Source organism: Micropterus salmoides, unplaced genomic scaffold (assembly GCF_014851395.1).
Source record: "Micropterus salmoides isolate LMB-PRFRI ecotype aquatic unplaced genomic scaffold, ASM1485139v1 Ms_hic_scaffold_2051, whole genome shotgun sequence".
NCBI lineage: Eukaryota > Metazoa > Chordata > Actinopteri > Centrarchiformes > Centrarchidae > Micropterus > Micropterus salmoides.
Window position 1 is genome coordinate 7,142 of NW_024041209.1, and position 17,655 is coordinate 24,796.

At 42.3% G+C, this 17,655-nt stretch overlaps 1 protein-coding gene across 1 annotated transcript; it reads left to right on the plus strand.

Moving 5' to 3' along the window:
* The first annotated feature begins 1,655 nt into the window (after positions 1-1,655).
* On the plus strand, positions 1,656-17,213 carry obsl1a (obscurin like cytoskeletal adaptor 1a). The gene is made up of 24 exons (XM_038734849.1): positions 1,656-2,097; positions 3,246-4,530; positions 5,650-5,919; positions 6,232-6,492; positions 6,753-7,058; positions 7,457-7,723; positions 7,817-8,092; positions 8,620-8,734; positions 9,150-9,310; positions 9,465-9,737; positions 9,851-10,126; positions 10,217-10,492; positions 10,598-10,873; positions 10,976-11,251; positions 11,344-11,880; positions 11,959-12,228; positions 12,331-12,597; positions 13,821-14,087; positions 14,546-14,658; positions 14,786-14,939; positions 15,227-15,388; positions 15,997-16,101; positions 16,194-16,460; positions 16,675-17,213. The coding sequence occupies exons 2-24, from the start codon at positions 3,336-3,338 to the stop codon at positions 16,950-16,952; spliced, it is 6,648 nt and encodes a 2,215-aa protein (XP_038590777.1). The 5' UTR covers positions 1,656-2,097; positions 3,246-3,335; the 3' UTR covers positions 16,953-17,213.
* The last annotated feature ends 442 nt before the right edge of the window (positions 17,214-17,655 follow it).

Consider the following 17,655-nt stretch of genomic DNA (forward strand, 5'->3'; position numbering starts at 1 on the left):
GTTTACTGTGTAAAGACACTGAACCCAAAGGAATCCTGTATCATTCATGGTCTCCATCCATGTTTCACTTGTTTTTCTATTCATTTATAACCAGTTGAATTTTACAGCAACCTGACCAGACCTGCATTATTAGTTTATTATAAGTAGCTGAATTTAAGGGAGTGCTGTTTTAATCCTTCTTGTATAGAAATGCTGATGAGACATTAAAACTGCTTCCTAACACCTTGATAGTGAGGACTTCACTTGCCAGATCCTAATGGGCTTAAATGCTTCCAACACTTGGGCAATCTGTCCCTTATCAGTTCCCATATATCACTGCGAACAGTCTCAGCTTGCACAGAGGCAGATGCTTGCACAAGTCTAACCTTTGTGTATCCTAAACATGCCCTTGTGTACTACCAGCCACTGCTACATGCACTTTCCCAAATTGCAAATCACTTTTGATTTTATGAACTGTTTAAGTATCTGAGCTTTTAGCATCCAAAGGTCCAGTTTACCATTTCAATTGGAAGGTTTTTGCTTAGCAACCGTGTAACCTTCAAAAATAATAATCTTATTATCTCGTATGTTGGGTTTTGAAAAGTTATTAACCATTGCTTAGAGCAGAGGTTTTCAAAGTGTGAGGCGGGCCTTCCTCGGTGGGCTCCAAACAGTTTCAGGGGAGGCTCAGTGAATGGAAGTGAAACAATATTACATTACTTATTGCGTTATTGAAAGGAGATCACATAGAATAGCCTATGTGTGAGAGTTAAGAGATACATTAGTTTTTGGGAACTGTTTTTGTCCACATCAGATTCAGAAACTAATAGTCTCAGACTTTGAAAACCCCTGGCTTAGAGTATTGAAAATCTTATTATGCTAATTTAAGGGAAACAATAGATTTCTTTATTTCTAATTCAAATTATCTCTAACTGAACCACTGACATAGTCCTCAAGGTCTCAGGGCCCCTGAAAGACATTTTGATGGGAGTAAATATCTATGCTCTAAAATTACAGATTTTACAGACTAGTGGTTCCCAAATGTTTTTGGCTTTTTTTAAATAGTCTTCAAAATTGTCTCTATTTCTAGTCTATCTACAGCAAACCTAACTATCTATCTCTTAGAAATTAGGGTTAGGACTTTGAAAATGCATCACTGTTTATACGGACTGGAAAGGTATTGAAAAGTTAGATAATCTATTTCCACAGTAAATCTTTTCACACAGCAGTTGGGGGCCTGTCAAACGTGACGTAACTATGTTGTGCGCATGTCTGTAATACAATCTTAAAACATTTAGTAAAAGTCTTTGCTTCTGTTCAATCTTTAGATCACTGCTCCATATAAATCCTCTTGTAATACTGATGAGACTCTTTATGGGTCAGCATGACTCAGGACTCGAGGAGCTCCAGCAGGTGGGGTGTCCGTTCTCTTCTGAGGTTTAACTCAGGATATCTGTTGAGCTGAGTGATCCATCGCAGAGCTCGGCCTCCCCTCTATCTTTAGTGAGCCACGGTCTGTGAATGGAGGGCCTAACTTTATCTGGCCCACTGTCATCGAAGCTGCTGTTATTTTTAGAGGATGGCTTGCACTGGTAGCAGCTGCAAAAGCATTTAATGCCCCCCAACCCCCATCCCAACTTCATCTCTCTCACTCTTTAGCTGTTGGACAATGACAGTATCAGAGCTGACGTATAAACCAAGCACTTGACTGAAAGACTGTGGTCATTTCCCTCTCTGCCACCTGCAACCTAAAGCCAAACCAAGGGGACACAACCGAGATATGATACCTGTGACTATGGGCCTACAAGTTTGAATGGAAGATTAAATTTTTCTCTCAGTGATCAGGAGGTGTGTCAAATGTGAGCCAGGATCCACAAACAACAAACCAAACCAGAGTGACAAGGAACAAGAACTGAGGAGTCTCGCAGAGCTTCATGACTGTTCTACAGAGCAACAGAAGGAATACCTACCAACTCTACGAGTCAAAGAATTATTTTAAAAACAGCCCAAAGGTCATTTGAATTAACTAATGCCAGCTTGAACGTTTTGAGGACATCATTTTTAAGTAAACATCCCAATAGTGACAGGATGCTATAAAGAGTGTGACTCATGGTAGTGGTAAGTACATCCTTTGACTGTCCTTTAATCTATAAAATTAGAAAAGGAAGAATTTTACTAACTACACTATGTTCATTTCCTCTCTTACTGTATATGTCTCTCTTGGCACTGCTTCTTGACATTCAGGCCTGCTTAAGTAGAATCATTTCTATCCATGTTCTATCAAAAGGCTCAATGAGTAGCTGTGTGTTTTTCACATCTTTACTGATTTAGAAATAACTGACATGCTACCCGAAGAGCTATTTTCTACGTGAAAACATGACTACGCAATCTACGCTGTTTTAGAGGATGTGCATCAGATGGGGGAGTGTGTGCATCATACAGCAGGGACAGTTACAAGTCAAACAAGTCAAGAAAGATGGTGACAACATGAGGGAAACAAATGAGCCATATGATAGAGACTAATGTTTTCCATTGGCTGCTAAAAGATCAAACCATAATTCAAAATGTCTTTATCAAGAAAGACGAATTAAATAATGACTTGGGACATCACAACAATGCAACTATTCAGACAAAGACAATTCATCAGCAGGGATGCAGCTGACACACATATACTAATGACTGCATTTTGTCTTAGTGACTGCAGGTGTGTAACAGTTTTTGTGCTATGAGGCACATGCTCTCTGGTATCTTTTTTTGGACAGTCTCCTTACACTTATAAATACACTCTTCAATGAGTTACAGCACCAGCTGGGTGACAACCGGGAGTGGTTTATGTTTGCTCAAAACCTACTTTACTAAACCACCGAGCATGTGATAAACACTTTACTAAATCTCAGTTAAGCCTTGGTAACTACACAAAGTATTTTGGAAGTTTGAAACATTTTAATGCGCTCCTCTCTGCATCAAGTCATCTAAATGAGCTTCCTTATCATAAAGAGTATATTTTAAAGCACATTCCAGATTTTGTCTCAAAAATATATATTATATTTTACTTGTTATTTTCTGGTTCGGGTCAGGTATTAACAGAAATGTACAGAGGACAATGTGTCACAACAATAAAGGCAAGAAAACTGTTGCCTTTGAGTGTCCAGACTGGCTTTGTGTCTAGTTAAAAGGTCTTGGCAAGCTCTGCAAATGTACTGTTTGATCATTTGTTTCCAATGAAAGTGACTGTTAATGAAATACACATTTTCGTTATCTTACAGCTCCTTCACCAAAGATAAGAGGCTCTCATCAAGGCAATCCTGCAACAAAACAAATTGCTTCATTCAAACCAAAGATAGTTTGACATCATCATGGATATTTTTGGAGGGGCTCCTCATATTTTAGGCTACCCACGCCCTGTGATGGCACTGTGTGGCACAGATGCCACTCTGAGGTGCCAAATCGACGGGGACCCTCGTCCTGATGTGATCTGGGAGCGCAAAAATGTCCAGATCTTGTCTGATGGACGCTACAAGCTCTCTGAAGAGGGTAAAGCTTACCTGCTGACTATTACTGGAGTGACCCTGCAGGATGCTGGCCAGTATATTTGCAAGGCCAGAAATAGCATAGGTGAAACGTATGCAGCAGCCTCCCTCAAAGTGGAAGGAGAGGCCCAGCCACAGGAAGGGGGACAAAGGCAATTAGGGGTCAATGGTGTGAAGCAACCAATGAAAGAACATGGAGAACGCGAAGGACACCTGAATGGCCACTGCACAGTGCAAAATGGTGAATGCAGGAGAGAAAATGGAGAGGGACTGAATGGAGAGCACAAATGGAACGGCAAGTTTAGTGAAAAACGAGAAGAAGTTGATTTAACGTCTGAGGACAAACCGCGATTCCTCATCAAGCCCCTCTCTCTGCGCGTGGATCGAGGAGAAGATGCCGCCTTCTCCTGCAAAATCTGGGGCACTCCTCTGCCTGAGGTAACATGGGAGAAGGACGGGAAGAAGCTGGGCGACATCTTCGAGAGCACACACTTCAATGTGAGCAATCAAGATGGAGGCTGGTTCCAGCTCAAGATCTACAGATCACGCATGCCAGATAAAGGCGTCTACACCTGCAAAGCCATCAACTGCCATGGTGAGGCCTTGGCCGGCGCTGTCCTTCTTGTCGAGCCTGTACCAGAGCGAGAGGACAGTAAAAAGTCCTCAAATGGTCACACTAACAGCCAGTGGTCACCAAAGCACAGGGGCGGGAGGCTCAGTTTGTTGAGGGTTACAGACGAGCTACCTGTCAGCGCTTCTAAAGCCAAGAAGTTTGCAGTGGCAGAGGGGAAACACGCTAAGTTTCGCTGCTTTGTGACAGGGAAGCCGAAGCCAGAGATCATTTGGAAGAAAGACGGAGTTCCCCTGGAGCCAGGGAGGCGTCATCTGATATTTGAGGACAGAGAGGGTTACTACACTCTGAAGGTTCTGTACTGTAAAGTGCAAGATACAGGACTGTATGTGTGTGCAGCATCAAACGCTCTTGGAAACACCCTCAGTGCCGTTCACCTGACCGTCAAAGGTAGGAGATATATCCCTGCTTTTCCTGCAATTATAACTGGCTAAACACAGATTTCTTAATGTGACATCTTTAAAATGGTTCAAAACGCCAATGGATTGATAGATGAAAGGAAAACCACACAAATACAATTAACAATAGAAAGTGAATGATCTAAAATGTATCGTCTCAAAGATTCAAACTTGCAAATAATGATGCTTAACCAAAGTCATAGCCCTCATCATGCCAACAACGCCAAGAGCAAAGAACACAACACGTTTCAAAAGATTCTGTGCCAGTTTCAATAAACAACTAACGTCCCAAATGAAATACTCATTGTGTCACTGATGTATCTAGCATCATATATAAAACAATAAGGTGTAAGCTGCACTTGTGCAGGCTAATTGCTTTGTGTGCGTCATTGAAATGCATGGCATCACCTTTTTAAAGTGGCTAATTATTTTGTCCTAATCCCTTCATAATGGACAGATAATTACCAGGGTCACATACCTTTTTATATGTGCAGTCCTGCACTGTGCCAGCTGGCTCTATTGTGAGAGTCAATTTAGTCTTGGGGTCAATGCACAAGTCCTTAATATACAGATAATATGGAGTGGCATTATAATAACTGAGCACTATAGTTTTCAGTGGTGGCATGAGAGATTCAAATGTGTAAACACAAATAGGAAGTGGTTTGGAATAAAATACAGGTAATTATCCGACAAATAAAATGCACATATACACCAATCCAACACATTCTAATAATTATTTCAAATGGGTGTTTTCAAAGGGTGAATGTGTTATTTTGGAAAGAGAGTTTTTTGTTTCTAGTCATTTTTTCTTTATATGAGGGCTACTGCCTGGGCAATGAACGTGTTCCATATTGCCACAGCAAGACAGTCTAAGTCAAACTTAATGCAGTAAAAGTTCAAATCAATTGAAATACCTCACCTAAATTTGCTGTTATTACTATAGTACTGCAAAACAGCTATGTGTTTTAATAATCCCTACTGTCTGAACGTATATTTGTTTTGTTAATTTAAGCCATGACATACAACTAAGTATGCTCATCATGTTATTACTATTACAAGCCCAATTAGACAACTGTTAAAAACATAAATATCCATTTCCCTCGTTCTTCAGGCCCAGCTGTGCGGTTCAGGCGTCCATTAAAAGACGTAGAGGTGAGGGAGAGGGATGTTGCCGTGCTGGAGTGTGAGGTACCTGATGAGTCGGTCCCATCTGCCTGGTACCTGGAGGACCAGCGACTGATGCCCAGCAGCAAATACGGAATGGAGCAGAAAGGAACCCGACGAAGACTGACCATCCATGATGTTGGGACAGACGACGATGGAGTGTATCTCTGTGAGATGCCAGATGGAGGAAAGAGCATTGCAGAGCTTTCAGTTAAAGGTATGTTGTGCAGAATTTGGGTATGTAGGGTTTCAGATTTGTAAAATAAACGTTATTTATCATGTGTGATAAGACAGTAACACTTGCCATGCGTAGATTAGTTTTGAAGCTTCTGCAGTAAAGATTTGAATGTACACCATCTTTGGGTTAGCAATAGAGAAAAAAGCTTTTAAGCTTACCATAAAAAATTCTTTACCATTTGACAAATGTATCAGCTTAATAAATGGTGAGCACAAGTGGAACAAAACGTTAAGCGCAAAACATGTTCTACAGTGCAACTGAACGTAAATAAAATCACTTTCCTACTTACAGGTACTATTGTTCGTAAACTTCCCCGGAAGCTGGAGGTCCTGGAGGGTGAGAACGCTGTGTTCTGCGTGGAGGTGGAGAACGACGACATGGAGATCCACTGGTTCAAAGATGGTTTGAAGCTACACGAGACTCACCAGACGATCCTGAAATCTTTTGGCAAAACCCACATTCTGGTCTTTGTCAACGTGGCCTATCATGACTCAGGGGTAGTGACCTTTGTTGCAGGAAGATCCAAGACCTCATCACGTCTCAAGGTCAAAGGTACATTTAGTAAACACTAACATACATGTTTGTTTGAGAGTTTACAAAATTGGTTTGCAAAAGATTTTAAGCTAGTTTCTGAGATAAAGATAATTGATTTATTATTAATTCAACTGTTGATTGTCTTTTGAATACCTAGACTTAAATCAACTGTATGATGGTTTGAAAGTATTTGGAATTGATAGTGGATGCCCTCTCTAACAACCAGTCTGGCATAATCAGTCATACCCATTACATTATTTGTCCTTTCCCTCTTTTAGCCACAAGACATTGCCCTCCCATCTGCCCCGTGGGCGTCAAAATTGACGTGGATCGACCCAACAGCGCCCTGCTCACCTGGGTTCCTGCCCCCAACAGTCAGACCTCCACCCGGTCCATCTTTGTCGTTGAGAGACAGGAAGTGGGCTCCCAAGAGTGGCAGAAGTGTTTCACCTCGGAGAACGCCACTTCAGCTGAGGTCGGCAGCGACAGCGTGCCATGTGAAGGCGACTACCGGTTCCGTGTCTGTTGCATCAACAAGTATGGGCGAAGTGGCCACGTGGAGTTTTCCAAAGCTGTCCATCTGGGTGAGGAACTTACTGTGAAGTAGAATTGCAAGTGTGTTATTCTATGTATTTCACTTGATACTTGCTCTGACTGGGCGGCATGGTGGTGCAGTGGTTAGCACTGTCGCCTCACAGCAAGAAGGTCGTGGGTTCAAACCCTTTCTGTGATGTGGGGCCCTGTGATGGACTGGTGACCTGTCCAGGGTGTACCCCACCTTTCGCCCAATGTAAGCTGGAATTGGCTCCAGCCCCCCACGACCCTAATCTATTAATGATTATAAAACTATCCTGCCTCAGTGAAGAGGGACAGTGTTGGACAAGCTCTAACAGTATATCAGTGGCTTATTAGTTGTGGTTAAAGGTGGTTTTGTATGTTGAAAGAACACTGAATGTTTTGTTAACTTTGTAATTTTCCTTAGTGCCTGGGCCCAAGATTCACAGTTGCCTTGAAGGCTGTGAGGTTGTGGAAGGAGAAGATGCTCACTTCTCCATTGAATTATCTGCCACAATGGTTGGAACCTGGTTTCTGAATAGCGCTCAACTACAGCACGGTGGACGATATTCTATACAACAGTCCCAAACAAAGCACACATTGGTTATCCGTGAAACTCGCACTATAGATGACCAGGCGGAGGTCACATTCATAGCAAATGGAGTCCGGGATTCTGCCATGCTTAAGGTTAAACGTAGGTGTCTAAATCTGTTATTTTTGTTAAATCTAGAATGTGGTGGAAGCATTTTTTGGGAGTTGATTATTTTTTGTGTTTATTTCTCTGCAGCTGCTGTGATAAAATTCAGTCCTCTGTCAGATATGGACAGCAATAAGAAGGTGGACATTGGTGATGCTATTGTTCTCTACTGTGAAGTCTCCCACCCCCATGCAAAAGTATCCTGGTTTAAAGATGGCGAGGAGCTCCAGGTGACCGAGGGCCTCAACATCCAATCAGATGGGAACATGAGGCGGATTGTGATTCAGTCAGCTGATGCATCTCACTCTGGAGTTTATACATGTGAAACTTCTGGAGATGTCATCAAATTCAACGTGGACATTGCAGGTAAAATGCTTTTTAAAAACTGAATAATTTCAGGCCCTTGGATATATTTAGGAATTAAGTTGCTCATTCACATCGTGTAACTATAAAAATTTAATTTAGTCAAATTAGTACATTGTTTTACTTCTTTTTATAATGAATTGAGTGTTAATAATTATTTGATCTCAAATGTGCTTTTCTAATTTTTATATCACATATTTAATAAGCAATAATATGAAATTGTGACCTTTGGCTCTGGGATCATTTACTGACGTTTATTTATTTTTATTTTTTTTTACCTTTTCTAGACTAAACAATTAATAGATCAATTGAACTAAAAAATATTGATAGATTAATCAACAATGGAAAGAAACACAGCAGTTGTAGAAGTTGATATGTACTTGTTGTACAGCAAACCAAAACCTTTGTTTGGTTAATTAAATTCAACTAAATTGTAGTTAGAATATTTCTAAGGAGGCAAGCTCATCCTCTTGTACCTTGTGTTCCTGCTGCTGACATCCATCCCACCCTCCTCTGCGTGTTAATGTCAGGTCGTCCGGTGGAGTTCAGTCCAATCCCAGAGGAGGAGCTCCATAAGAGCAGCATGGAGCTGGACCCCGTGGTGCTGCTCTGTCATGTCTCCACAGAGGATGCCAAAGTCATCTGGTAAGACGATGAGGAGTGAATTCCTGTTGAAAAATGATCAACAGCTGTTTCGAATTATGTGCCATTTCCAAATTCATTTAATGATTCTGTTTTTTTAAGTGTTGTTTTTCACATGTGGTCATCAATTATCACTGATCACTGCACTGTGAGGCTTCAAATGATGAATCATATGAAAAGGATAATTTGTTTATTCATGAAATACGAACATGGATATCCTAAAAAGCCAGCTAAATCTGAGATAATTGTGTTGTGTTGGAAATTGGTGCATTTCGAGGGCACAATTGCCCCATAACATACTGTACCATACCATCATTTGGGATTGTTCTACCTCTGTACAGTATAGTTTTCAAATGTATCATTTTGCATGCAATTTGTTATTTGAGATGCTATTTGTGTCCGATTTGGTGTGTCCCAGGTATAAGGACGGCTGTGAGATCCAGCCCAGTGACAACATCACTCTGCAGGCAGAGGGAACCATGAGGAGGCTGATCATCCGCTCTGCAGAGACCTCAGATGCTGGCAGCTACACCTGCCAGGCAGGAAACAATAGCGTGGAGTTTATCGTCAATGTCAGAGGTATAGGGACCTTTCTGACTGCTGACGGTCAGAGTAGTGTTTAAAGACATATATTTGCTAGTGAACCGAGTGCAGAACATCTCTCTTAATTCATGAAAGTTAAAGAGATTTTTACACTCTGACATCACTTTGCTTCCTGCATCTACAAACACAGAGCCTCCAGTGATGATTGTGGAACCTAAGGATGATATTGTGATGGAGCGATATATCTCAGAGGAGGTAGGCCTGCAGTGCGAATTGTCTCGTTCCAGTGGGACAGTGCGGTGGTTCAAGGACGGCCAGGTGGTGGAGAAAAGCGACAATGTCCATTTGATATCTGAGGGTCCTTACAGAAGACTGACTATCCTCAACAGCTCAGTGGAGGACAGCGGAGAGTATGTCTGCGAAACAGACGGAGACTCTGTCTTTTTTCAACTTGCTATCAAGGGTAAGACTGAAATTTCCCTCAGAGCTCACTTCTAAACCATAAATCTAATAAAAATGTGTGCAATCTCAAAATTATTTAAAAGGTTACATTTAACTATCCTCTTCATACACTAGAGCCACCGGTAAGAATAATTTCCCCCAGCGAATCAGAGTTGGAACTGACCCATTTGACCCCCGAGAGGCTGGAGCTCAGCTGTGAGATCTCACAAGTGGATGCCCCCGTCCGGTGGTACAGAGACAGCCTGGAGGTGGAGGAGGGTCCTAACTTGATGCTAGAGGTGGATGGGGCCCAACGCCGGCTGGTTATACCCATAACCACAGTGGACGACACAGGAGAGTATGTATGTGACACTGAAGATGACTCTGTGGCCTTCCTGGTGACTATTACAGGTAAGACTGAAGACATAAGGGTAACTATTTAGCACCTTGATAATCAGATGCTCTATAAATGTTTAAGACTCTTTTCTGTTTCCTTTAAAGAGCCACCCGTGAGGCTTACCCGTCCCAAAAACACACCTGACAAACTGGAAAGTTTTGCCGGCAAACCAATTGTGCTGGAGATCGAAGCGTCTCGGCCAAATGCTGAAGTCAAGTGGTGGCTCAATGGCAGTGAAATAGAGGAGAGCAGTAATGTCACCATCACAGAGGACGGGCTCATCCATCGCCTGACCATTCACTCTCCCAGCCCAGAGGATTCTGGGAAATACACCTGTGACGCTGTTGATGATGAAATAGATTTCCAGGTCAAGGTTTCAGGTAAGAGGCAATATCAGGTCAGCTTTGGAGACAGATTCTGTCCCAAAATGCAATTTTAAAGACCACCATGTCCTATTAAGCGAATCCGTAATTCTGCATTATCAGAGCCTCCAGTGAAGATCCTAAGGAAGTCAGAGATGAAGACAAATCTTAAATTCCTGATTTCTGATGACATTGTGCTGGAGTGTGAGCTCTCCAGAGCCAATGCATTGGCCAAATGGTACAAGGGCACCCGTCGTGTTGAGGGCGATGAAAGGTTCTGTGAAGAGGAAGAAGGAGCTTTTCGCTCGCTGGTCATCCTCAACGCTGAACTCGGTGACTCAGGGGAGTATTTCCTTGATGCCGGAGATGACAATATCAGCTTCCAGGTTACAGTAGAAGGTAGAATTAATTTAATTCAGAGAATTTCATTCATTAAATTATTAAAAATGGTTTAAAAACTGCTCCTATAATTAATCATCTTTCTCCTCCCCTTGGCCCTAGAGCCTCCAGTGACAATTGTAGGCAACTCAAATGACGCTGACTACCAGGATATGGTAGCAGGAGACGACCTGATCCTGGCCTGTGAAGTGTCCCGTTCCCACGCCCCTGTCCAGTGGTACTGCAATGACAGGCTACTTACAAATGACTCCCGCACCTGCATTGAGAGCTACGGCACTCTGAGAAAAATTATCATCTCACATGTCCAGCCCTCAGATTCTGGGAAATATGTGTGTGATGCTGTAGACGACAAGATGATCAGCACTGTGAGGATTCAAGGTGAATACTCACAGGGATATCTCCAGAGATATGATTATCAATGTGATAACAAGATTACCTCAAATTTGGCTCTCTTTCTCTTTCCATCAAAGAGCCCCCGGTTACGTTTGTGAACAAGAAGGATGACATTGTCGTGACTGGTTACGAAGCTGAGAGCGTCACCTTGACGAGCTATGTGTCCAAGGAAAACGCTCTAGTGCGTTGGCTGAAAGACTGGACAGCTCTTGAAGGCGAACGTTTTCGAGCACTCATGGAGGGCCATGAGCGCACCCTTACCATCGAGCCTTTGAGGCGCTCCGATGCTGGCGAGTACACCTGCGATGTCAACACGGACCAGATCCACTTCAGCTTGCTGGTGAAAGAAATGAGAATCAAATTTGTGAGGCAACTCCGAGACACTGTGGCCCATGCTGACGGTATGGTGACCCTTCGCTGTGAGGTGTGCAAGCCAAAAGCAGACGTCCAATGGCTGAAGAATGGCGCGGAGGTGGTTCCAAGCAGAAGGTTCTCCATTCGGGCAGATGGAGTTGAGCGAAGCTTGACCATTCACCGTTTAACCAGAGAGGATGCTGGAGAGTACATCTGCGAGTCCAGAGATGACCGAACTGTGGCAACGCTGAGAGTAGAGAGTAAGTTTTAGGGCACTCAGATTTTCTGCCTTTTCTTATGTGAGTAGCAGGTTTATGAACTTTCTCATGTCTCTTCAGTGCCTCGAGTGGTGGAGTTCCTTACAGAGCTCCACAACACCACTGTACTTGAAGGAGAAGATGCCACCTTCAAGTGTGTTGTTTCCCCCGAGGATGTCCAGTTGGTATGGCTCATGGACAATGAGGCTATCACCCTGGGCGATCGTTTCCAGGCAAACCAAAACGGACTGTGCCACACCTTGGTGATCAAGAAGTGCCAGATGTTGGACTGTTCGAAGATTACAGCAGAGGCAGAGGGACAAATAAGCAAAGCCAGCCTTAAAGTTCAGGGTAAGTCCATTTAGAGAGAGCGGAAAAGAGAGGATACAGTGTTACCAGAATTACCAGCAGTTCTTTGTAACAGTTATTTCCATCTCCCTTCGCTATGTTCAGAGGCTCAGGTCATGTTTACAAAAAAAATGGAGGCTGTCATGGCAGAAGAGTTCGGTGACGCCACCTTGGAGACAGAGATCAGCCTTGAGACGGGAGAGGTCCAGTGGATGAGGCAAGGTGTGGTCATCCAGCCAGGTCCCCGACACACGCTGGCCCAGAACGGCTGTAAACGCAGTCTGACCATCTACAACCTGACTCTGTCGGACCGAGGAACCTATCGCTGCGAAACTCTGCATGACCGGACACAGGTCAAGCTCAATGTAGAACGTAAGTGGTGGTGTAGAGGTTGAAGACTCCTTATATTTGGAGTCAGACTGAAACCGTCCACTCTTCACAACTATAGACTTTCATATATACAGTATATATATATATTATATATATATATTAGTTTATTTTCTGTCAGGAGTCAGTGTAGTGTAGCACTTCTGACACAGATGATTCTGGGCAAACAGTTCAGTGAACAGTTTATTGAAGGTGTTTTTCACAGTGCGAAAAGATACTAAGAATAGCAGTGCTAGACCTGTAAGTGTGAAAAGGTTTTTGAAACACAGCCATTCTGTTATACAATAGTGTGCTGAATGACACTGTGACAATGGACTATGGAGCTCCTGTAGGTGTTTTTCTAATGCGACAAACTGAGCTGGGTCTATATTTGAACCACCTTTTGTTGTCCTTGTTCTCTCAATTTAAAGTGAAAGGGTTAGCTAAACCTTAAAGAAGTGTGATTAGCGGTATATTTAAAATGTTGTTGTTATGAGAAATATGTGATTCAATGTGCATGTTTGCCAAAATGTTGCATTCCCAAATTTTCCTACAGCTTTTAAAGTATCTTTCCCAGGATTTAGGAATTATCCTTCACATGCGATCTTATATGAATATCTGTACTAGTGTTGTAGTACTCGAGACCGGTCTTGCACGCATTTGCACTCGGTCTTGTCTCGGTCTCGGACATTGAGGACTCTGGATTTTATTTCAAGACCAATCAAGACCATAACTTTGGTAATATCAATAAATTGCTTTTGCATTGTCTGATTTGTTAACATCCTAACTTTGATTGGAGGTAAAAAATATTGCTTCAAATGCAACCAATAACTTTATTCCACCCCTCCCTGCGATGCTTACGTTGATTTCAGCTCTTAGTGTTTGTATGTGGGTGTTTTAATGGGAAAATGGATCTTTCAGATCAATTTGTGAAGTACCTATTATCTCATTCCACATTTTATTGCGTGCCATGCAATGCAAGGAACTGGTCTTGGTCTTGACTCAGTCTCGCCCTCCCTCGGGTCTTGGTCTCGGCTGCTCTCAGCCCCTAAAAGTCTTGTTCTTGTCTCGGTCTCGATAAACTCTGGTCTTGGTCTTGACTTGGTCTTGGTTACACTAATCTGTACAATATAATTTAATCTTGATACCATTTCTAAAAATGCCATTATAATATGTATTTATAAAACACTCCTTTCACTACACTCCTCACCCTCGTCTCTTCAATCCAGCCCGTAAAATCTCCATCCGTAAAGGCTTAACTGACCAAGAAACCTTTGAACGAGAGACTGCCTCCTTCGAGGTGGAGCTCTCCCACACAGATGTGGAGGGAATTTGGCAGAAGGACGGCATCCGGGTGAAACCGAATAACCAGTGGCGGGTGAGCACCAATGGGCGAGTCCATGGCCTCACCCTGTCCAACCTCACCCTAGAGGACACAGGCACGATTGTCTTCTCAGCTGAAGGGGTGCGCACAACTGCCAGGCTCGATGTCAAAGGTAAATGCTGGCCTGTGGAGCTTGGTGGGTGTAGTGCAGCATGGAATAAGGACACAATTTGTTGTGAGCCATGAAATACTTAAAAAGTAGACTTGATGCACTGTAAGACACAGGTTCTAAAACTATTTTTTAGGCCATTGAAAACATTATAATATATTTGATTTGGTTATTAAATAATTATTCATTTTGCTGTGGAACAATGGGAAACCCCTTTAAGACCTGTGGAGGGCCATGGACCTCATAGGTAACACTCCTATAAGTGAAATCATGTCAAAAAATACAAAATGTGTTTCCTATGATGATTGTTGTACTGATATAGTTAGGTTATAGTTATTTATTTTAATTCTGGATTCAAAATATGTATTGTGAACGAGTACAGACAGAGAAATTTAATTTAATGACTGACTGATTGATTTGTTGGTTCATTGACTCGTTTACTGGATTTGCTAAACTGACAGAGACTCCGGTATCTGTCCTGAGAACGCTAGCTGATGTCTGTGTGGAGGAGGAATTTCCCGCCACTCTGGAGTGTGAATTCTCCAGACAAAACATCGACGTCAGATGGCTTAAGGTAAAACAGAACAATAAATGCTCTCATTGCTCTTAACTATGGCTCATTGTAGAAACATGCAAAATTTGATGACAACGTGTTTTAGACTCATGAGGAATACCTCTGTCCCTTTGCTTCTGTGAATCAGAATGGGACTGAGCTGAAGCCGGGTAAGAACTGTCGGATCTACTCCATGGGCCGGAAGCGGTTCTGTCAGATCATGCAGTGCTCCCGGGCTGACTCTGGCACCTACACATGTGACACAGGGGAAATCAACACTTCCTGCTCACTGGAGGTTTATGGTAAGTATCGGAACGTTAATTAAATATTGTAAACTTATTCAAACAACAAAGTTATCTCATAAAAATGCTGATATATTTATGATTTCAGGACTCTTCTAAGCTGCATGTTGAGTTGTGTGTGCAGACACTGAAACAGAGCTTAGTATATAGCTCCACCTAGAGGCTGGAATGAGAGACTGGTGGACTAAAACAGTCTAATATGTCAACAAATCAAAGAAAGATGCTTATAATATTTCTGTTTTTGGTTTCTAATATTGCGGATCTAAATCTCTTTACCAACCTCACAGAACATAAGCTGGAGATGGTGCAAGGTCTGGAGGACCTTTACATTCAGGAGGACCAGAACGCTGTCTTCATGTGCGAGGTTTCTTTGGAGGATGTTACTGGGGAGTGGTACAAAGACGGCCACAAGATCCGGCCCACTAGCACCATCAAGATCCGCACTGAAGGTTAAAAGAGGAGACGGTTGATTATTTATCACTTTAATAGAACATAGCGGAGTAAGAATTGTACCAAAGGTGTGAATTCATGCAGCACATCTGTTATGTTGAATGTCTAGACATGGTAGGGACAGTAAGACAGCAAATCCCGTCCTCAGTGTAGAAGCTCAGTGACTGTCACAGTGCAACCTCTTTTAAATAGGCAGGTGGACTCAGGTGCAAGCAATTAATTAATGAGCACACAGTGCAAATTTCAAAGGAAAACATGACAGTATATAGACTTAATATAAATAATATCAGGATCAGCATCACATGTCATAAGGTAATAATAATAATAATAATAATAAATAACAAATGAAAATAAAATTAGGAAAATGTGAATGCAATTTCTAAGTTAATAAAAAGCTGCTGCTAAACTAGTGACACCCGTATGTAGGAGGACCTCTGGTGGCCATATAGCAAATAGTTGAGTAGAGACCAAAGACAAGCAAAACATCCAGAAAGGTGGATGATCAAAGGATATAACAACATAAAGTGTCTTAGGAAGGTGTTGGACCACCACAAGCCTCCAAAACAGCTTCAATGTAGATAGATTCGATAACTCTGTTTTCCTTCAGGGACCAAACACTTCCTACTGATGTGTAACGTCACAGCTGAAGATGCTGGGGAGGTCCGCTTCGTAGCCAGGGATGTTGAATCTACAGCTTACCTTGAGGTAGAAGGTAAGTCAGTTTTTACTTTTGCTTATTTTTTGGCACGATAACAGCTTAAAAATGTTCCGTACCAAATCTCAAACATTTTCCTCTCACTTTAGAACTCCCCGTTTCCATTGTAAAACCCCTGCGAGATCGTACAGCCCTAGAGAAACACCGCGTGATCCTTGAATGCACCGTTTCCTCTCCACGCTGCACCGCCACCTGGTACAAGGGCAAGGAGGAGCTAGTTCCCTCAGATCGAGTGGAGATCCTGTCCGACGGCTGCTCCCTTAAACTGGTGATCCAGCAGGTGGCTGTGGAGGATGAGGGCACCTACAGCGTTGAGGTTGGGGAGCACACGTCCAAAGCCAAGCTGATGGTGGAAGGTAAGTCGGGTTGAGGGAGAAGGTCTTTTAACAAACATCATTAAAGGAGCCACAAATTAAAGGTGAATTAAGTAGTTTAATATTACCTTTACTACCAAAACATACAAAACCACCAAGTGTTTAGGGTTTTGAGCTAACACTAATGGATAAAAAATAACTTCTTTTGTATTTTCCCTTGACAACACATGTCTTCTTTCCCTCTGTATTGCTGCAGCCCAATCCCTTGTAATGGTCAAAGAGCTGGAGGATAAGGAGGTAACTGAGCCTGAGCCCGCATCTTTCCAGTGTGAGGTGTCTGTCGCCATAAACAAGCCTCCTGTTTGGACCCTGAACGGAGAGACCCTTCAGCCGGGCCCCTCCGTCCGCCTGGAAAACCATGGGACGGTCTACAAACTGACCTTGAAAAACACCAGCGTGGACATGAGCGGGGTGGTGAAGTTTACCATCGGCAAGGCCAAGAGCAGTGCCACGCTCAGTGTAATGGAAAAGTAGAGGACGAGAGGGAAAAGCAAGTGACTGCGGACTGCATAAATGGGAATTGCTCAAAACTTTTCAACATCCATTTGTCATGTTTGGAAAGCCTGCATTTCCCCTGATCTGAGTTTATTTTAATTAAGGGTATTCAGTGAAGTTAGACTAAGCGTTTTAAACCTGGAGCATGTTACTTCAGTCAAGTTATTACTTTTTTTATTCTTTTTTTTTTTCAAGTGTAGTAATATTTATTTGACTGATAAAGATTTCTAATTTATTTTACATTCTTGTATTCTGATTAATAGAATTTCCTTTTTCTGATATGGTATGGGAAAACTATAATCCGATTAATCAAGGAAATAATTGCCAGATTATTCAATAATGAAAATACTCTTAGTTGCAGCCCTAATATTCACACTAATTTGTTGAAATCCCATAACCTCACTGCAACTGATGATGCAATTATCACAATGCTGCTGGAGAACAGCACCCTCTTCTTTTGTGCCTTAAAAAAGTACAGCAAATTTCACACCAGATCCTAACCTAGGGGAGAAAAAAAAAAGGGTCTGCTTTCTTAATGGTAATTTAATATCATAATGCACAATGATTTAGCGATGAAATCTTTAGAAAGCAGTGTAAACTCCAATCAACTCTTGAAATCCAGGATTGTTCAGTGTGAGAAAGTATTAAAAGCACTGGTCTTAAGTGTACTGGATAAAAATAA